Raw genomic sequence first — 20,207 nt, 5'->3', positions numbered from 1 at the left:
AGCAGATAAGTGAGTCGTGATAACGGTATTTCACATAAAATAATATTGTCTAGGAAGGCCTTGTTCCACTTTTCTAATGTTTTCATGTTTGAAGATATCACATAATTACTGTAAAATTAGCGGTATTTTAATTTCGTCGTGATGGGGCCTGTTAACAAAGGTACAGCTAAACATGTTTGACCTAACTCAATAACGTCATGTTAATAACACGTTTTATTTCTTTTCAGTGCAAGTCAAGTGAACGAGATTCCAGAGGTGATAGCTGTGAGAAAAATGACTCCTCATCCAAATATTCTACATTTGATCGAATCTCATTAGTAAGTATATACTAATAGCTTTCATTTCGTTAATTTTTAATTCTATAAGATCCAAATATATATTTTCAGGAAGAAGGTGTAAGACTTTCCTTAAATAATGCAAATATATTTAAATATAAAATACTTCCGTCACTCTTTTCCTTCTTAGAAGTGGAATTTTCGAAAACGAGGTAGTGACTATTCTTTTAATAAGAAGTATTACATAACGAGTTTCATCTTTTAAAAGGCCCATGTTGACTTAGTCAATTTTTGACTGACATGTTTAACATCTTATCCTTAGGATAACCATTTTAAAGAAAATGACATTTTAATAACCCGGCTCGAACCTAGTGCTGGCTATGTTGATAAAATCATTTCAAGCAATTCTTCCGTTTTACCATGACGATGGGACGGACAAGATTGGTCTAATTTTCATATATTGAGAAAAAAATATAAGAATTGATTCCCGTTCTCTCTTGAGTAAAATTTCCGTAAACGTTGAGATAGTACATTGACAAAAATTCGTTATCCGGACAGCGGCATATTGTACAAATATACGGAATCCTTATATTCACTACGTAAATCTGTACAGAACTTACGTTATCCATATGCTACTTAAGCACTGCCTTTTTCCCGTTTAGATATTACATCATACCGTTGCAGGATGTCTGACATCTTAACAGTCTTCCGTATATTACTTAAATATACATATGTTACATACGACAGCTATATGTTATATACGTCCATCTGTATATGAGTCCTGAGGGCCTACACATTTCTTTGTTTTAAATTGGAAACTACCTATAGAATACATTTATATGGAAAGTATTATAAAACATACGTTTTAGTTGCAGGATGTAATCTATAGTCATACATTAAGTCCAAAAACTACAGGATTTACGCATGTAACCTTCGTTTCTACGTACACCACATACGTATTAACTTAATGTTTAATAGTAAGTTTATGTACAATATTTCATCCTCCTAACTTAAGGATTTCCTACTCTAATTTCGGCATACATTTTAAAAACTCTTCCCTTCCCCTTAGAATACACATTTTAATGAAAGTGGCATGATGGAATCCAGCCTCTAGGGCAGTGCTTTTTTTTTTTTTTTTTTCAAAAATTAATTTCAAACAGTTAACCTGTAATGATAAGACAACATCGATTTGAATATCGAGAAATGAAATCCTTCCCCATTTAAAAGTAAAATTTTCGAAACTTCTGAAATGTGTATACTAACAGGGAAACGTTTTATATTGATAGTAACATTGCCCAATCAAACAATGCGCAATCAATAGAGGAGTGAAGAAAAGTGAGAAATCCAAAGTTTTACGGGCCGACACGCAGAAACACAGAGATACAGAGGACAGAAGGATGTAAAATCATGTAAAGATTGCAATGCAAAAGATACACTGACACAGAAAGAACTTCAAGATGATTAAAGTAATCAAAATGACATTTACACAACAGTATAGTAAGCAAACATTGTACCCACATATATGCTTAATAACATCATATGTAATGCAGTGTTTCCATGTTCCCTTGTAAGTTACTTTTAATGAAATGATTACATATCAAATTTCATATCTTAAACTTGAGTGAATCTTTAAATTATACATTTTCAGCATAAATAGTGGGAAATTATAGCATTTATAGAAACTGCACCCTTTCCCCACATAAGAGTGGAATTTCGGAAAACACATATTCTATTATTTTTAGTTAAGAATTCAAATGTCGAATTTCAAACCTCCACCTTAAACCAATACTTACATTTGACATTTTCTGAATAGATAGTGAGATGTGTTGATATTTTAGAATCCCTTTCCCCATTTAGCAGCAGAATTTTCGAAAATACTGAAATACATGTTTTATTGTTTTCACTTAAGAATTCAAATGGCAAATTTCAAACCTTCAACTTAACCGTATTCTTAAATTTAACATTTTCTGAATAACTAGTGGAAAATTTCAATGTTATAGAAACTACCTCCTTTCCCACCTTTAGATGCGAATATTTAAAAAAACTATGAAGCACGTGTTGTTATTTTTAATGGTAGGTTTATACGCCGAGTTATATCTTCCTAACTTCAGGGTTTTTCGTAAGATACAGACTCTCGACTAAAAAAAAACTTGAACGTTTCTGTATCCCCTTTAGGATATGTATTTTCAATCATGTTTTCTCTTGCTTCCGTGACAAAAGAACTGTTCTATACAAATTTCATCGCCCGGGTGATGAAGAATGGCTCACATCTATTTTTTTGTATAATAATATACAGAGATTTTTCATAAGTATATAAACACCTCTATTTATAAGCTTTTCGCTTTATTAAACTGTACCTATTTGACACAAAAACTAATTGGTAATCAAAGGATACAGAGGAAAATTTTGTTGATCGAATTTTAGCTTGAAGCAAAGTCTTAACCTGTTGGGGTATGGAATTAATGAGTTCTGTGATTTTGGACTGGGGTCCTTTTGACTATTCTTCACGCAAACATTGAAGCAGTTGTCCCTGAGAAGCGGGATTTTGAAGGCGTCGTGTCGTAGCATGATCTACAAGACCCCAGATATGTTCAGTTGAGTTTATATCCGGGAGACTGACTGACCCGTGGCATTTTGCATGTCATTTTGTGTCTGCTAGGATTGGGTGTTTTTGGTAATGAATGCAAGAGATAGCACCTTCCATAAATAGGATTGTTACTTTGTTACTTTTTGAAACAACCTAATGGAAAATATCCGTAGATGACCCTTTACAAAATATCAATCTATCCAGCGCTGTTGAGCATGTTAACACATTCCAGCAACTCGGAACGTCCAGAGCTCCAACTGGCTCCTCATACCTCAGTGAAAATCCTTCATATTTGACAGTTGATTGTAAGTGATCCAAGTTGAATTCTTAAAAAGAGATTGTTTTCAGAACCACGTGCGCCTGCTTGTTGAAAATTGGGGAAATATGAATTCATCAAAGAATTATCTGTCACCAAAAGCATAGTGCTTGCTCCCACTGTTTTCACTTAGCAATATTGACTATGGTAAACAAGGGTTTAGATCTTGCTGCTCTCCCACGATAGTTTAGTTAATGCAGATATCTGACAGCTACAATCTAGCTCACTTTCAGGTGTTCTGCCACGTGTACAGCCTTGCACTTGGGAAGTTTGTTACCCACATCTTTTGTCAGCCCTCAAGTGAAGTTACGTTGGGCTTGGTCGGCCAGAATGTGGATTTATACTTTTCTTTTAATGTCTTTAAACTAGAAAACAACCCGATTGATGGTGGGCAATAGAATGTGCAAATTTCAGGAAATTTGTCTTTGGCTTACACCGAGGTCACGTTATCCCACTATCTAACCACATTTGAAATCACTGATTTTTTTTTGTCGCAGCATTATTGTATCTCTTGTGAAAGCTTGTGGAATCTTCACACTACCCACAAATGGGATAACAAATAAATTATGGCCATTAAAAACCTTCAAATCATAACGTTTCATTATATTTACAGAGATTCTATTTACTTATGATATGTCTCTGTAGAAATATAGAGCTATTCAAAAAGAATGGTGTAAAACTAAACCGTATTCATCGTATATGAAACAACACAGAAAGTCAAAATTAACTGGAAAGAAGAAAGAAAGGTTCTAAGTTTTATAGTTTATGTTTGTAGTTTACGTAGGCCGCTAGAGGCGCTAGTTGTTGTGTAAAGAGTTAACAATACAAATGGCGACCACGAAGTTAGAGCATGCGTACTTGTGATGGTATTTTCACGAACAGAATATGCCGTACATTCTTGTGTAAAATTGAAGAAACAAGCACCACAAAGGAACTGTATTTTACGCTGGCGACTTATCTCTAGATAACTGAGAGTATGTTGGAACGTCTTTGGCAAGAACTAATCCAACATTTGTAATGCTCACTAAAGCTTACCACTTTCCTGTCTTCTTTCCGGTCAATTTTACAACAGCCAAAATAAAGTTTTTAAAATATGTTTGAATTTTGGGTGCTTTACAATATTTTTAAGTGATAATAATAATAATAATATTTTTAAACATTTGTGTAATAGTAGATATTAATAAGAAGGATAAATATTTTTGACTTTTTTGTTTAATTTCTGCTGCTGTTCTAGTGATCCACACCAAGGTCGGGTAACGCTTGTCTTTGAGGTGATGGAAATGAGCTTATACGATCTCATCAAAAGCAGGAAAAAGTAAGTGTGTGTGTATAAAGTGTTAAATTTTCATAGAATTTTTCGTATGTATATTAAACTATTTCAATTTGAAATTATCATTACCAAATTTTAGTTCTTACTTTTATCTCTGTCTGAAATTAAGTGCAAGGTTACCAAAAAATTTGTTGATATTTTTGTCGTCCCTTTAATACTACGCTCACAGAGAAGGAACAAAATTAGTTTCAGAAATTATGTTCTTGATCGTTTGCTCACTGGTGGCAAAAAGTTGGTCCTCTAATTATGACGCTCAAGTGTGTCAGACATTGATTGTCGCAACATGACCCTGTTTCTCACACTTCAAGAAAACCTCTGCATCCACGATAATTCCATGCTCTCTGTATGATGGAATTATCGGCAAATAGTGGATTACGAGCTCCTTCCACCAGGTCAGACCATCACTATTGACCTCTACCCTCAGGAGCTGCAATAGGTGCACTATGCATTTCGGCAGAAGGAGCCGGCATTGGTAAATCGCAAGGGTGTGCTGTTCATGCACGACAGTGCCAAGCCACATATGGCAAAGAGGACCCGGTAGACCCTTCAGCAACTTGTCTGGGAGACACTGCGCCATGCACCACATTCACCGGGCATTGCGCCAACAGATTACCACATGTTTCATTCCCTTAACATTACTTCCGTTGGAGATTCTTTGCAAACGAGAGAGACCTACTGAACACACTCACGGACTGCTTTGCATCCACAACCGCTGAGCTTTATCACCAGGGTATTGTACAGCTCCAGAAACGTTGGCAAAAGGTGTTGGATACTGATGGAGATTATTTCGAAACTTAAAAAAGTACGAATTGTCCACTGTATTGTTATTTTGTTTATCACTAGTGTAGAACGACAAGAACTTATTTGGTTACCTTGTAGTTCGGTTTACAACGTTGAATACTTGCATTATTGTTATATTTTAGCCCGTTGATTTCTTGAATTCGATTGGTATTTTTTCTTTTAAATGAACTACATTTTAATGGTTCAATTATTACCGAATTCTTCTTTGAAACTTGTTAAACGTTCTTGTGTACATTAAATTAAATTATGTAACGTACATATACTGGGTGGCCCAAAAGTAGATATACAGTCCCGTACTGATCAACTCATTGCTTTTTATATCATTTCTTATCAGATAGACTTAGTTTCTTTATTATTTGTTCTTAATGTGTTTTTACTTATATCTTAAGTTCGGAGTAGCCGAAGCAAATAAACGTATAAGCTAAAATGTTATACTTGATCAATGCAGGAGTGTATACCTACTTTTGGGCCACCCTGTATTTTTTTTATCAATTATAAATCCAACTACGGTTTTCCAACACGCTTCGCTGGGATCAGCAGCATCAAATAAAGAAATGTCGTGCATGCCTACCAAAAAGTTTACATTTTGTTTCTCGAAATGACTGAGTAAATGTTGAATTTTCTCATTAAAGAGCAGGAAAATTGACATAAACACTTTAGGACCCCGAAGTAACTCTTCTGCAGTGATCCAGTTCAGTTTTTGATTGCTCGCCGGTCCTCTCACTCTAGCGCTCGTTGATAGACAATGTTCTTCGTCTTTTGATCTGATGCAAGCACGAAAACATTGTCAGCACAGCCTACTCTAGGTAGAGTGACGTATAGTTGTCCATAACTGAAATAGGAGACGTTAGTTAGATTTCTGTGGCACTCAGTGTTTGGTCTTACGATTTGTTGATAGTGATTACAAACGCCAACCTTACAGAGAACTGAAGTGATCTGAATAGAATTGTGCTGTGTCGGTTGAGAATAAAGGTATTATTGGTGTAAAAACTCGTTCACCGTTCCATTTGCCACTAACGATCAATGTTTCTAAAAATACATTCCTGCAATCCTCGATTCTCAATCGTATTCCATTGAAGAATTGCTCGTGGATGAATATTTCAAAGTATGACAATTGCCTCCTATTTTTCGTCTAAAAGTTAGGAAGACACTTTAGAGGCATTGAATGAGTTGAAGAACTTAGTTGGACAATTGAGTGCTTCGCTAGCTTTAACCACTTGATTGACAGTATAAAAATGTTGACGCATCTTTTGGGATTTCTTCAAGTATCATTCTGTCTATGTCCTCAACTTCGGGATTTTTGCAGTCAATATCGCTCTTTGACACAGCCATTTATACTATTCCATATATTCGCAAAAGGAAAGGATATTCACACCCCACTGTTCCCCCAGATCACTTCATTCTTAATTTTGTCTTTTCGCGTAACTCCACGCATCCACCGCAGAATCTTCATGTTCAAAATGTGTAACTTTTGCTTCTCTCTCTTCTTCGTCGTCCAACATTCTGTTCCGTATAATATGGCAGGCCTCATAACTGCTTTGTAAAGTTTTTCTTTAAGGAGTATTAGTACCTTACTGTCACACAATACTCCTGCGGCTTCTCTCTGTTTTCCCCATAGCTGCTAATTTGGCTTTTGACATTTTCCATTCCTGCATTTTCCTGCAGTATTGATCCCAAGTACGTAAATTTCTTCGTCATTACATCTTCTTCGTCCAGTCGTACTCAGGGGCGTAAATAAGACTCCCGCAGACCCCGCATTGCGGGAGGGCCTCAAGCCATAAGAGGGCCCCAAATCATGAAGTGGGACGTAGAGAAGGGGCCCCAGTCCACGCTGTTTGCGGGGAGGCCCCCAAGCCTTTAGTTACGCCACTGGTCGTACTATTGAATTCTCGATTACATTTTTCCTGAAAGGATAATGTAAGTATTGTTCTTAGGGATGCGCACGAGACGAGTCGAGACAGGATTTTCCTAACAATATTCGAGTCAAGACACGGCTCTTCTAATAGAGAAATATACATTTTTCGAGTCGAGACATCACTTTTACAGCTCATTTTCGAGACGAGACAGCCACGAATCTTGTCTCGTGTGCATCCCTCTTGTCCAGGCAACTAATTTATCTTACAGTGCTGCCCTGGTCTATCTCACTAGCACCATGTCATGCGCAAGTAGCATATTCCAAGGTGCTAACTCTTGGTTCTCCTTCGTAAGATCGTCCATCAAAATTGCAAAAAGGTGTGGACTAAGACTAGATCCCTGATGAAGTCCCACTTTAACTGTAAACTCTTTTGTTATCCTGCACGTGCTCTTCACTCCTGTCCTACCAAGGGCCCAGATCCTGGGGGGCCCTTAAGACAAATTGCACCGCAAAGCTCATTTAGGCCCCCTATTCTATTTATGAATACACGATATTTGGTATAATTCTAGTGCAATTTGTTTTAAAATGTTAATATATATACCTTCTGCATCTGAATGCCTCCCCCCAAATTTACAGAGAAATCGGCACCCTTGTGTCCTACATCTATTAGGTATATACGAATTATACAAGCGTGTGTGTTCGGAACACACTGCTTCTTCAGTCCCCACTAAATAATATCCCATGGCAATCTATCACGCTTTCTCTAGGTAGATTAAAATCATGTGAAGGTCCTTATGGTATTCTCTGTACTTTTCCAGTAAGAATCTAAAAGCTAGGTTGCTATGCTGCAACGATCTCCTAGCTGTCATTTTAAAAATCTTGCAACCCTACAATATTTGTCCATGTAAAGATAATCTTGAAAGGGACATGCAACATTTTGTTTCATCTTGCAAAGAGTCAAACCATGTGCAACTTTCTGAGTTGTCTTGCTTGCTACCTGCTATCGTCCTCTCACTAACATAAGGAAAAAACAGTTTCTCGGCTTCCGAAATGACGGATTCTTTAGGACAGGGAGGGGGGAGAGCGCCAAAATACACGTTTTTAGTGAGGAGACTCACTATTAGTCCACTAGAGTGCAATGCTACATGGGTGGAGATATCTATCTTCCTTTCAGAAAGTTGTACTGTGTAAACAGTAAATAGAAAGATGGTGTTGTAAGATCCTTTAATGACCGCTACAAGATTCTTGCAGCATGGGAACCTAGCTTAAGTGCAAATATTGCATCTCTTGTCGTGGGCTTTAATTACTTTTGTGCACATCTATATGAAAAGTAGTACTTTAAATTGCCTTTGTTCATACTTATATGGTAAGTTCTGGCTAATATATGGTATATTTGTTGAAACCGGCAGACATAAATAATGCCAGAAGTGCATGAATGCTTGATCCACCCATACCGTCTTTTCTTGTAGATCTATGATAACCACTTCTTCTAACTAAATACTAAGCAATCTTGGAAAAAGGTAATGCTCCTATAGAATTCCTCTCACAATTAAGTAATATTCATTGCTAAGGCTTTAATCTAGTTTTTATATTTAAAATAAATAAATCTAATTTGTTTCTTTTACTAAACTTTTTTTTAAAGTTCCAAGGGTTTACCAGAGGCTAAGGTAAGAAGTTACATGTTTCAACTGCTCAAAGCCTTGGATCATATGCACAAGCATGGAATATTTCATCGGGATATTAAACCTGAAAATATCTTGCTCAAGGTAAGTTTCTACAAATTAACATAAGTGCTTATTTACATTTTTTAAAAATAGAATAATTATTGTAGTAATGATATAGCAGGGATACTGAGAAAAAAAGTCATAACGCAAACTGCATCTTTAAGTTTTAGAAACGTTAACACAAATTACATTTTTAAGCCACATAGCAACTACATGTTTCTTTAAATAATGCATAGTTTATAAAGGAAATAACTTCTAATTAAGGGGGTTGCGGTGGCTGAGTGGTAGAGCGTTCACCTCTGGCGCTTGGAGTCCCGGGTTCAAACCCTGCTCCCGCCAAGTGAACTTGGTGGTGGACAAACACCGTGTGCGTGGGTTTTCTCGGCCTTCTCCCGTTTCCTCCCACTTTCTTCATTCCACCATTTCATTCATCCCTCATCATCACCGTCTCCTTTGACCTACTCGGCATAACCGTGGGACGTAAAACTTAAAGATTTCATTTCATTTTTCAACTTCTAATTAACCCTTAACACACCAATCGGGATCCTCCAGGAACCCCAGAGGGTGATATTTGGTGATACTGCTGCAACTATAAGAACCAATTTATTCTCGATTTTTAAATGTGCCCTGCATCCTTTCGGGATATTTACTACATGATTAGATCAATGACACATTCGTTAAAAAAGTACAAAAAAATAACTAAGTTGAGAAATTAAAATAATACTTTTGTTCCCCAGAAGACCCCAGCTTGGTAAACAACGTTGACGATTTAGGCTTGGTGCGTTAAAGTTAAGGCTGCAACACAAGGAATGGACAGAACTATTGGAGACCTGCACCAACTGAGAAAGTATAGAAGAAGAAATTGAATTTGTGGATACATTTATAAGGATGATTTAGGGAGGGGTGCATCATGACCTTCGGGGAGTCGACACCCCTGAGTATATCGTTTAATTTGTCTAATTCGGTAGTCTCGATTTGTAAAAATTAGCGTTATCTAAATCTTAGACGTCAAACATTGTTTTAGTGTTACACAGGCCGGTAGCCAGCCCAAAAATGTAGGGAGGCAGCCTGAAGTTAGGGGAGAGCCCGATCCAACCTTATTATAGTTCATCACCATATTATAGTTCATTTCCAAGCCTAACGTGAAAATTTTAGGGGAGGTCAGCAAAAATTAAGGGGGCGGCCCCTAGACCCTCCTGGATGCGGGCGTGGTATTACATGATTCATAGTATTAAAAGTATATATTGATAAAGTAATTGTATGAACACAATAAGCCTGTGACAAACATCTTGGCATTTCAGCTAAGCGAATAAAACGCAAGCTCTGACGCGACGTTGCCAAGTGGTAAAGGAGTGTGGCTATGGCTTGGCTAAGCAGACGAACTACAGCGCGATCAGGTGGCAGAAATAGACTGAAGTGAATGTATACAAAATAAACGTGGCAATACCGCAGGCCTCTCATTTGCTAGCAGCATTTAAAGGGAACTTGGAGCGCCGCCTTCAAATGCCAAGATGTTTGTCACGCTTTTAAATATTGTTATATTACGCCCTTCATGAACCTCTCGTGACGCAGAAGGATTCTGATAACACACTGAGAAAAAAAAACATATGTGGCGTACGTAAGAGCGTAGGTTACATGCGTAAATCATGTATTTTTTTAAAACTTAACTTACAAGTCTATGTAACAGCAAATGTATAACTAAAAGTATGTTTTATACATATTTTCCGTATTAGTGTTCCGAATAAACTTATTTTCCGTACGAAAGAAAGAATTGTATATATGCGGCAAGGATCTCAGATACAGATGAACGTATATAACATATAGCTGTCGTATGTAATATACGGAAGACTGTTAGATGTCAGATATTCTGCAACGGCTTGATGTAACATCTAAGCGGGAAAGGGCTATACGCATGTAGCATATGAATAACGGATGCTCCGTACAGATTTACGTAGAAAACATGCGGATTCCGTGTATTTATACAAAATACCATTGTCCGGATAACGGATTTTTCTCAATGTATCTAAGCAAAATTAAGAGAAAATCAGGACATATATTTTATACGTAAGTTTACTAAACGCAACGATAAAAAAATGAAGACGAGACAACAAAAGCCTTTCGAGAGTTGAAACTAAACACGAAAGAAATTTTCGAGAATCAAGAGGAGTCAGGACTGCCCAATTACGACACGATACCAGAAATCCTTATATCTCGTCTCGCCTTGTCTCATGAGCAATAGTAACTCAATGCCCTCACACTTTGTTGTTCATATTCTCACAGTAAACTACACAAACAGATCAAACAGAAGACAGCAAACCTAGCGCTAGAAGAAGGTAATGGATGAGCAGCAAACAAGACGCAGTCGATGGTTTTTGCAGACACACTCGCTGTGAATTCATGACTAATTCTACTCTGACAACACTGCTTTCGTTCCATTCCACCTATGTCGTTTAATTCCATTCCCCATGATTACTCAAATTGTTCTTTGCCATGACTCTGATCCTAAAAGCCGCTTCTACGTCGTACATAGGGCAGGTGGAAATGACAGTCCGTACAGGATACTACAGTTGGGGAAATATTTCGATATCGATCGATCGAAGTTCTCGAATATCAAAACATCGATACAAGAAAGCAAGTTGAATATTATTTTAGATATTATCATACCAACTTGGTATGATTATCTTTATCCAAATCGTGTTACGACACCCAACTATGTGTGAAATGCTATGGATTCTCTGCAGAAGTGATATTTAATCAAAAATCTCTGCTAGAGGCAGTAAAAATGATCATGCCTATAAGTTTAAATTTCGTTCGGTAGATGTTAACAGCTGGAAGACGTTTGCTGCCATCTAACGGTACAAAATGTAACTTCTAACATTCCAAAATTATACACCTTTGTTTCCATAGAAAATTGGATAAGAATAACCAGGCACGTAGCCAAGGGGGGGGTCCGGGGGGTCCGGACCCCCCCCTTCGAGACCAGAAATGAAAAAATTAAGAAAGGATAAAACAAAATGAAATGACGAAAAGAAAGATCAGCGTTAAAAATTAAAAAGAAAACTACAGGAAGCTTCTGCTTCCTCTTTCTTATGAGGAGATTTGTATTACTTGCAATATGGTGGCGAGGTAAGCGAGATATTCTGGAGGAGTCAGAGAACTTGAAATTTCTAGAAAAGTTATGGGATTCTCGGAATTCCTGCTACTAGTCAGGGAGATTTCAAGCTTTCGAAAGCATAGTGGCGTTGTGTAACAGCGTGGACATTTTAAATCATAATTTTTCGTCATCGCATCCTTGCAGTATCAAACATGTTATTTCAAGGACAATTTTCTATTGCTCCTTTAACCTGTCATTTGGAACCGACAATAGTTGATGAAATAATAAAAACAAAAATTTATGTTGAAAGAAAGTTCTGTTAGCATTTGATTCAACAGAGAAAGGAACGTATATATTGTAAAACTAGTTGAACATACACATGCTTCGCCACAGGGGCAGTATTTGGAAGTCAACGCCTGTGGGAGTATCACCATGGATCTCAGCGACTGCGAAAACTATGGATTTGATACTAATATCGGTCATTTTGGGCTATTTTTTTTTTTACATGTCTCGGTATCCACACCCCGCTGACTCCCAGCCCGCATACAATTGTAACTAAATTTGCAAGTCATCGGTAATGGAAATGTCACCATTGATTTCAACGACCGAGAAAATATGAATTCGACACTAATAGCTCAAGTGGTAGAGCGTTGGCTTCGCATTCGGGAGGTCGTGGCTTCGAATCCCGCTGCCGACCATCCTGACTGAGATTTTCCAGGGTTTCCCTCAGTCCTACCAGGCAAATGCCGGAATGGTACCTACTAAACAGCCCCTGGCCGATACCTTCCCAAATCCTTTCCATTGTTAATGTTGTTGGATATCCAGTGTAATATGGCCTCTGAGCTGTATCTGGTGATTGTTAAATAAATAAATAAATATCGGTCATTTTCTACTACTTTTACATGTCCCGGTAAACGCCTCCCTGAGACCCCCCTGGTTCGAATTTCGACAAATCGTTTAGCTCTAGTCTGGAGCCTGGACCAAGGTATTCGTGACTAAAATTTGGTAACTCTCGGTCAATATCTCTGGTTCCCAAGCCGGTTCCGGTAAACGCCCCCTGAGACACCCCTGTTTAGAAATTTAAAAAAAAGCTTCGTCTTGATCTGGGGCCTGGGCCAAGGTACCCCTGACCAAAATTTGGTAACTCTCGGTCCACTCGACTGGTCCCCAGGCCGCACACAGACAGACAAACACACAAACAAACTCCTTATTTTATTTATATTAGAAGATAGTTTACAAGACAGTATTGAGTATGTACTTTTTATAATAATTGAGTCATAACGAAAGGAAAATTGTTATATTTGAATAAAGAGGGGAAGGACGTAAATATTGTAAAATCCTTTTCAATACTTTTTTTTTTCATTATTTTGCTCGAAATTTCTTCATAGTTTGTTATTAAAATACTTGCCAACATATCCTCAATTTATTGTCCTAACAACCCAATATATGTTGATAGTAAAGTAGTTTAGATTGATCGAGCTCCTGTGCCTTCAGAATTTCATGTCACTCTGTTTCCCCCCTCCCCCCCGTTATGAAATCCTGGCTAAACGAACCAATATATGTTCCAGTAAAATAGTTTAGAATGATTGAGACCTTTTGGGGTGATCACAGTATTTCATGTCACGGACCCCCCCCTTCACGAAATCCTGGCTACGTGCCTGGAATAACCCACCGTTAAAGTCAGACTACATTAACTAACTCGGCCAAGATAATTATGATGAGAAAAACTACTTATCCTTATGTTATAGGCAACTAACATTTATTTCTTATTGTATAGGTTGCATAGAAGCTAGGGAATGTTATGGATTTTAAACGAGATATGAATAGCCACCATTATCGGTGAAGATATTAACGGATTGACTCCATTAACGAAATCGGATGAGATAATTGCAATAAGAAAAGGTACTTATCCTTGTATTATAGGCAACCAACATCTATTTGTTGCTATGTAGGTTGCATAGAAGCTAGGGAATGTTATGGATTTTAATCGGGATATGAATAGCCACCATTATCGGTGAAGATATTAACGGATTGACTCCATTAACGAAATCGGATGAGCTAATTGCAATAAGAAAAGTTACTTATCCTTGTATTATAGGCAACCAACATCTCTTTGCTACTGTGTAGATTCCATAGGAGCTAGGGAATGTCATGGATTTTAAACGAGATATCCATAGAAACCGTTATCCTTGAAGATATTAACGGATTGACTCTATTAACGAAATCGGACGAGATAATTGCAATAAGAAAAACTACTTATCCTTGTATTGTAGGCAACCAACATTTCTTTGTTACTATGTAGGTTGCATAGAAGCTAGAGAATGTTATGGATTCTAATCGGTTATGGATAGTCACCGTTAACCGTAAAGATATCAACGAATTGACTCTATTAACTAACTCGGCGAGATAATGGCTCTAGCTATCTACTGCAAAAAATAGAATTACAAAATTCGCTTTCATTCAAGACCTACCGTGTGAAATAACGACAGACATCCTAATGTAGGATTAGGATTAGGACTTAGATTTCTGGACTATCATCATCTATGTCCATGTTAGCCCGTCACGTATAAGGAATATTGTCCCTCGGGGATCACAGTACCGGGGAATTGGGAAGGAAGTAAAGGATGGGAAAGGGAAAAAAGCTTCTGAGTTCGTTATGTTAGGTATTATCCCGGCATTTTCCTGGTGCGAATGAGATAATCCCAGGATAATCTCACTCAGGATGGCTGGCCTGAAAAACTTTTACACGTTTCCACCGGAAATCGAATCCGGAACCGCTCGCACCAAAGGTGAGAGCGTTGGCGTCTACGCTATACGGGGTCACACGTTTAGATGTACTAACATTACAATCCTATAAGGCTCATTAGTATGATTTGAATAATAATTAAACATTACATACAAATAATAAAGACTGCATGTGTTGTAAATGATGTAATTGTGTTTTCTTCTGCAGAATGATATTGTAAAACTAGGTGATCTTGGTTCAATTCGAGGTATCTACAGTAGGCCACCGTTTACAGAATACATCTCAACCCGCTGGTACCGCTCTCCAGAATGTCTTCTAACGACTGGTTACTACGGTCCAAAAATGGATATTTGGGCAGCGGGTTGTGTATTTTACGAAATATACACGTAAGTTTAATTATCATTCATAAATAGGTAGACTTGTTAACAAGTAAACAAATTGTGTTGAAAAACCTGAAACTTAGTGTTATTTCTCGACAGGCCGCACACCCATAAATTCTTGCTGGGAAGGTTCAAAATTTTATTTATTTATTTTTTTGGTATGGGTCTAACATATCTGTGATTTTGAACCTGTGTTATTCTGCAGCCGAAAAAACGTTAAATAATTGTTAATCACTGCCACCTTTCGTCTCAGAAAAAATGATGGAACTAGATTATTTTTTATAAGGAAAGAAAGAGTACGGATGAAGTGTAAAATCAAATCTTTAGGCTCTATCAATCTATAGTTCTGTTAAACAAGTATAGTTGTGTTGAGAAAGTCCAGAAATATTAGTCTAGTTATGAAGTTTTTGGGGAGACAGACCCAGTGGACCCCCTGCGTCGGTACGCCCCTGCTTTTCAACAATAATTAATTAACCAACGCCATTTTCAATCAATTTATGTAATCAAAGTTGCCCCTTCACCCTTCTTTTTCGTTCACTTGTTTGGAGATTCTAATGTTCCAATTTCCCTGACAACAGTATACTGTTTTTAACGTGTTCTCGCTTAATCTAGGGATCGACACGAGTCGAGTCAAAGGTAATTTTCTCGAGTTGAGTTGCAAGCCGAGTCACTGTTTTTTGAGGTCGAGTTTCAAGTAGAGTTGAGTTTGATAAATGGCTCGCTCGTTTTAACTCGTTTTGAAATCATTGCCTGATTAAACTGGAAATCGAAAGGCATGAGAAATGTGAGCAGTAATGTGGAATATTTTTAGTGTTGCTCACAAGATGGGATACTGTTCGTATCTCGTCTCGTCTCGATTAAGAAGACGACAATGGATTATCATAACGAGACAGCCTCAAATGTCGTGAGCACCAACATAAGTATATACTGTAGTTCTTACCACCAACGCTGAGGCCTGCACGGCACGGTCGAAGTTTTGAGCCGAAGCAGAAGCCCGACCCGGTTAGTGATGTTAACCGGCTCAGCTCGGTTCAACTGAGCAAACGGCTCGAGCGGAGCCATCAGCTCGGTTTGTTTCGGCTCGAGCCAGCACGTTTGGGTGAGCCATCAGCTCGGCTCGATAGTGAATGAGCTGGGAGCCGAGCCGCTCGAGCTGTTGAGAACCCTAAACCCGGGCCAAGCAGTTTTGAACATGTTTGGCCGGCGCCCTCTAACTTTTAACAATTTTTGGTTCATGCCCAGATACTTGCTCCTCCGGAACTCAAACCCAGAACTTCGTGAACAATGTCCTTGCCTCCTAGACTTCACGAGTACCAAGGTCAGCAGTCAACTAGTTTTTAGTATTCAGATACAAACCACCTATCTTTCATGTTTATAAACGGTGTTGTTGTTATAATAAAATAATAATAATAATAATAATAATAATAATAATAATAATAATAATAATAATAATAATAATAATAATAATAATAATAATAATAATAATAATAAAGGTGTAGTTGTTGTTGTAGTAGTAGTATCATTGATAATAATTATATTCTCTATGTAGGATACTTGAAGAAAGTACTTGAAACTACACGTACAATTTAGCTCGATTTGGCTCATTTTGGCTCGAATCGACTCAAAACTCGAGTCAAATTCGAGTCGAGTTTGAGGAATTTTTTCGAGCCGAGTTCTCGAGTCGAGCTCAAAGATATCTATTTTGAGTCACTCGTGTTTCAATGGAAACTCGCTCAAACTCAATCGTGTCCATCCTTAGCTTAATCATTTTAAGTTTAGTTTGTTATAATTTTGATATATGACGCTAGGTGTAGCTAGTGTCGCACACGAGACAAGAAGAGACATTTTTAAATTTGAGATGAGGCAAGACGAGAAATTTCTTGAGTCTCGTGGTCAGCGCTAGTTCATCCAACTCTTTAAAAACTCAAACACTATTTTAGTGTTACAGGTTTCATAGTATAAAAGCTATAACTAGATAAAGTGATTCTACGAAAGGAACAAATAGCAGGTAAAATTAGCGGTATTTTAATTTCGCCGGGATGAAGACTCTTAACGATACGCAAGTCATTACATAATATAGTTCAATAATAAAATTGTTTTAAAGCATGTTACATCACAGCCTTCGTGGACTTGTAATGACGCAAAATGATTCTGTTAACTCCTGGATGAAATTAAGAGTCTTCATCACTGCGAAATTAAAATACCGCTAATTTTACAGTAATTATGTGATATCTTCAAATAGATAAAAGATAATCGAAATGTGGAACAAGAGCACCCCAGACAATATTATTTTACATGAGAAACCTCTTTCACGACTCACTTATTTGCTTTCGATTTCGAGCCATTTTGAAAATCGGCATTCATTTTCGCGTTTCTAAACAGCTGAAAACGGAAAGCCACTAAGTGACTTGTGATAACGGTACCTCACGCAAAATAATATTGTCTAGGGCGCTCTTGTTCCATATTTCAATTATTTTTTTTATCTATTTGAAGATATCACATAATTACTGTAAAATTAGCGGTATTTTAATTTCGCCGGGATGAAGGCTCTTAAGAAAAAAAAATCAGTGCATAAACTTTTGTACTTATATGTACAAAACGAATTGAGAAAATATTTTCTAAATTCCAAACGAGACGAGAAAGCATTCATCAAGAATCGAGACGAGACTAATTTGTACAAAATTTACTAGACGAGAGGAGAAATTCTCATATTCTGTCCCTTCTCGTATCATGGGCAACATTAGATGCAGTTCAAGACATGGAAGATATAGTAACAATATAGTTGTATATTACTTCACAAAGAACTTATTTTTGGAGGCAACATACCTGTGAACATTTTTTTGTGAATTTATTTGACTAAATTACCATCAAAGAAAAGTTGGATACAAAATTTGATGGAAAACTATGATGTTATTTAATGGGTTTAGTAGAGGAAAACCCGTGGGGGCTGCGTTCACAAAGAGTGATGATGTCTTTGACAAGGCATTTCTTCTATCAGTAATGGAAATGTGTCTAAAGTTGAAATCATTTAGGCTAGTAGGCGATTAGAAAATAAGGTTACAAAGCCTGGAGTGGAACGTGCACAGAGCTACTTCGTGGCTAAGCGGTTAGCGTACGCGTCTGTGGCGTAGGAGACCTCGGCTCGATTCCCGGCGGGAGCTCGTGCGGTTCGGATTCCACGGTAACCTGTAAGTCCACGTCTCATATAGCCTCGCTGCTGAAAGGGATGATAAAATCAAATCAAATCATTGAAACGTGTATATATTCTTTCATACAACCAATACAGCCAACAGGCTACATACACTAGATTATTGTCCGACATAGTCTCCCATAGGCTCAGTGGCAGAGCGTTCACCTCTGGTGCTTGGTGTCCCGGGTTCGATCCCAGGCCCCGCCACGTGAACTTTGTGGTGGACAAACACCGTGTGCGTGGGTTTTCTCGGGGTTCTCCCGTTTCCTCCCACTTTCTAATATCCACCATTTCATTCATTTCTCATAATCACTGTCTCCTTTAGCCTAACCGACATAACCGTGGGGCGTAAAACAAATATTTCATTTCATTTCATTTCATAGTCTCCCATATCGGTTGGGGCACTTGTCGCATCGTGGGATAAGTTTGAAGATTCCCTCCTGGTAAAAAAATCCTGTTCTTGCGTGTTCAGTCACGTTATCACGAAGCGTTTCACCTCTTTATCTCAAGCGAAACGACGGTCTCCTAGGTGATCCTTCAAGTGCAGAAACAGGTGAAAGCCGCAAGTCGTTTGGAGTGAGGTCCGGGCTGTAAGGAGGGTGGTCGATGATGTCCTAGCGTAACTGTTGATACCCTGCTGGATTGACTACTGAGTTCCTATTTACACATATGCCTTGACTCCGCAAAGATAATAATCAGTGGCACATATTGAAAGGAACGAGAATCTAATTTCCCTCACTATTTTTGATGCTGAAAATTAAGTTTGTATAATACAGCACGATAATGGACAAAAAGTGATAATAATATGTAAGCCAATTTCACTAGAATTATGTATACACATTGGTTGTAATGAACATTTTTCGGAAGGGTAGAATAGGTTTGTGAAAAATATTTGAACTTCCTTCCCCCTCCCCTCCCTTAGAATGCACGTTTCAATGAAAGCGTAATGATGAGAATCTCTATTTTGGTGTAAGTTTTGAACTCCCTTCTGCCCTTATGATACTCCTTCGTGTCAAAGTAACACGATAAAAGTTTAGCACCAAGTATGTACTAATCATATTCCGAAATTCACTTCAACTGTTGAGCTGCTTTCTCGTGATCCAATCAGAAACGATTGACAATATAGCTTTCAATTACCCCTTATAAATATGCAACCACCATCTTCTCCGTGACAGTTTGGTTGCATATGACCTAGATTACTTGGTTTGGAAAGATTTCGAAATATGATAAAATAGTTTCGTATTTTCCGTACAAATGACCCTAATCCTAGTTTCTATTAAGTATTAAAAGGTATAAAAAATCTGGTAATTTTGAAAAGCTAGATACATGTTTCTCACTGACATAAAAAAATGGCATGGGTGGATTGACAAATTATACCAGTTTGTTGAGTGTCTCATCTTTTATGTTCTAAATCTGTTCACTCTACAATAAGGATGGAAGTTCTTGATTTGAGAATATTACAGTACTAGCGTCAAATACCCGCTTCGCTGTGTTAAAATAAGAAAAGATGGTAATATGTTCCGTTAGTTAGTCACTTTTTACTATTAGCTTATCGAAGTGCTTTCTGATAGACGATGTTTTTTATCTTGCATTCTTCAACGGATAAATAAAAATTTTCGGGATTTCCAACTCGAGACAATGCCACATAAAATTTGCCGTGTGAGAAGCAAGAAAAATCAGAAAATAACAAGTGATCGATATAAATAAAAATGAAATACAGTAGAGCGTCGATTATCCGAACGTCGGTCAACCGAACGACCGCTTAACCGAACTGTGTACTCGCTCGCACCTGTTACTCTCCCACCCTAGCGTCCATCATCCCCCTCACTCCCAAACCAAGTTTCCCACAGTAGTCGCCGCACTGAGCCACCGCTGGCGGAACATTGCTTCTAATGGGATGTTCATAAGG

The 20,207-nt window shown here is 37.8% G+C and overlaps 1 protein-coding gene across 2 annotated transcripts in view; it reads left to right on the top strand.

Annotated features, from left to right (window-relative positions):
- The window catches only part of LOC145685770 (uncharacterized), a 62,552-nt gene that overhangs the window by 11,688 nt on the left and 30,657 nt on the right, over positions 1 to 20,207 (top strand). For both annotated transcript variants that reach the window (XM_081758291.1, XM_081758292.1), the window contains 4 exons: positions 228 to 317; positions 4,413 to 4,493; positions 8,807 to 8,930; positions 14,936 to 15,114. In XM_081758291.1, coding sequence (XP_081614417.1) covers positions 228 to 317; positions 4,413 to 4,493; positions 8,807 to 8,930; positions 14,936 to 15,114 — 474 coding nt within the window. The remainder of the gene's footprint in view (positions 1 to 227; positions 318 to 4,412; positions 4,494 to 8,806; positions 8,931 to 14,935; positions 15,115 to 20,207) is intronic.

Source organism: Thermobia domestica, chromosome 5 (genome assembly GCF_964235325.1).
Source record: "Thermobia domestica chromosome 5, izTheDome1.hap1.1, whole genome shotgun sequence".
NCBI lineage: Eukaryota > Metazoa > Arthropoda > Insecta > Zygentoma > Lepismatidae > Thermobia > Thermobia domestica.
This window is presented reverse-complemented; position numbering and strand designations above follow the sequence as displayed.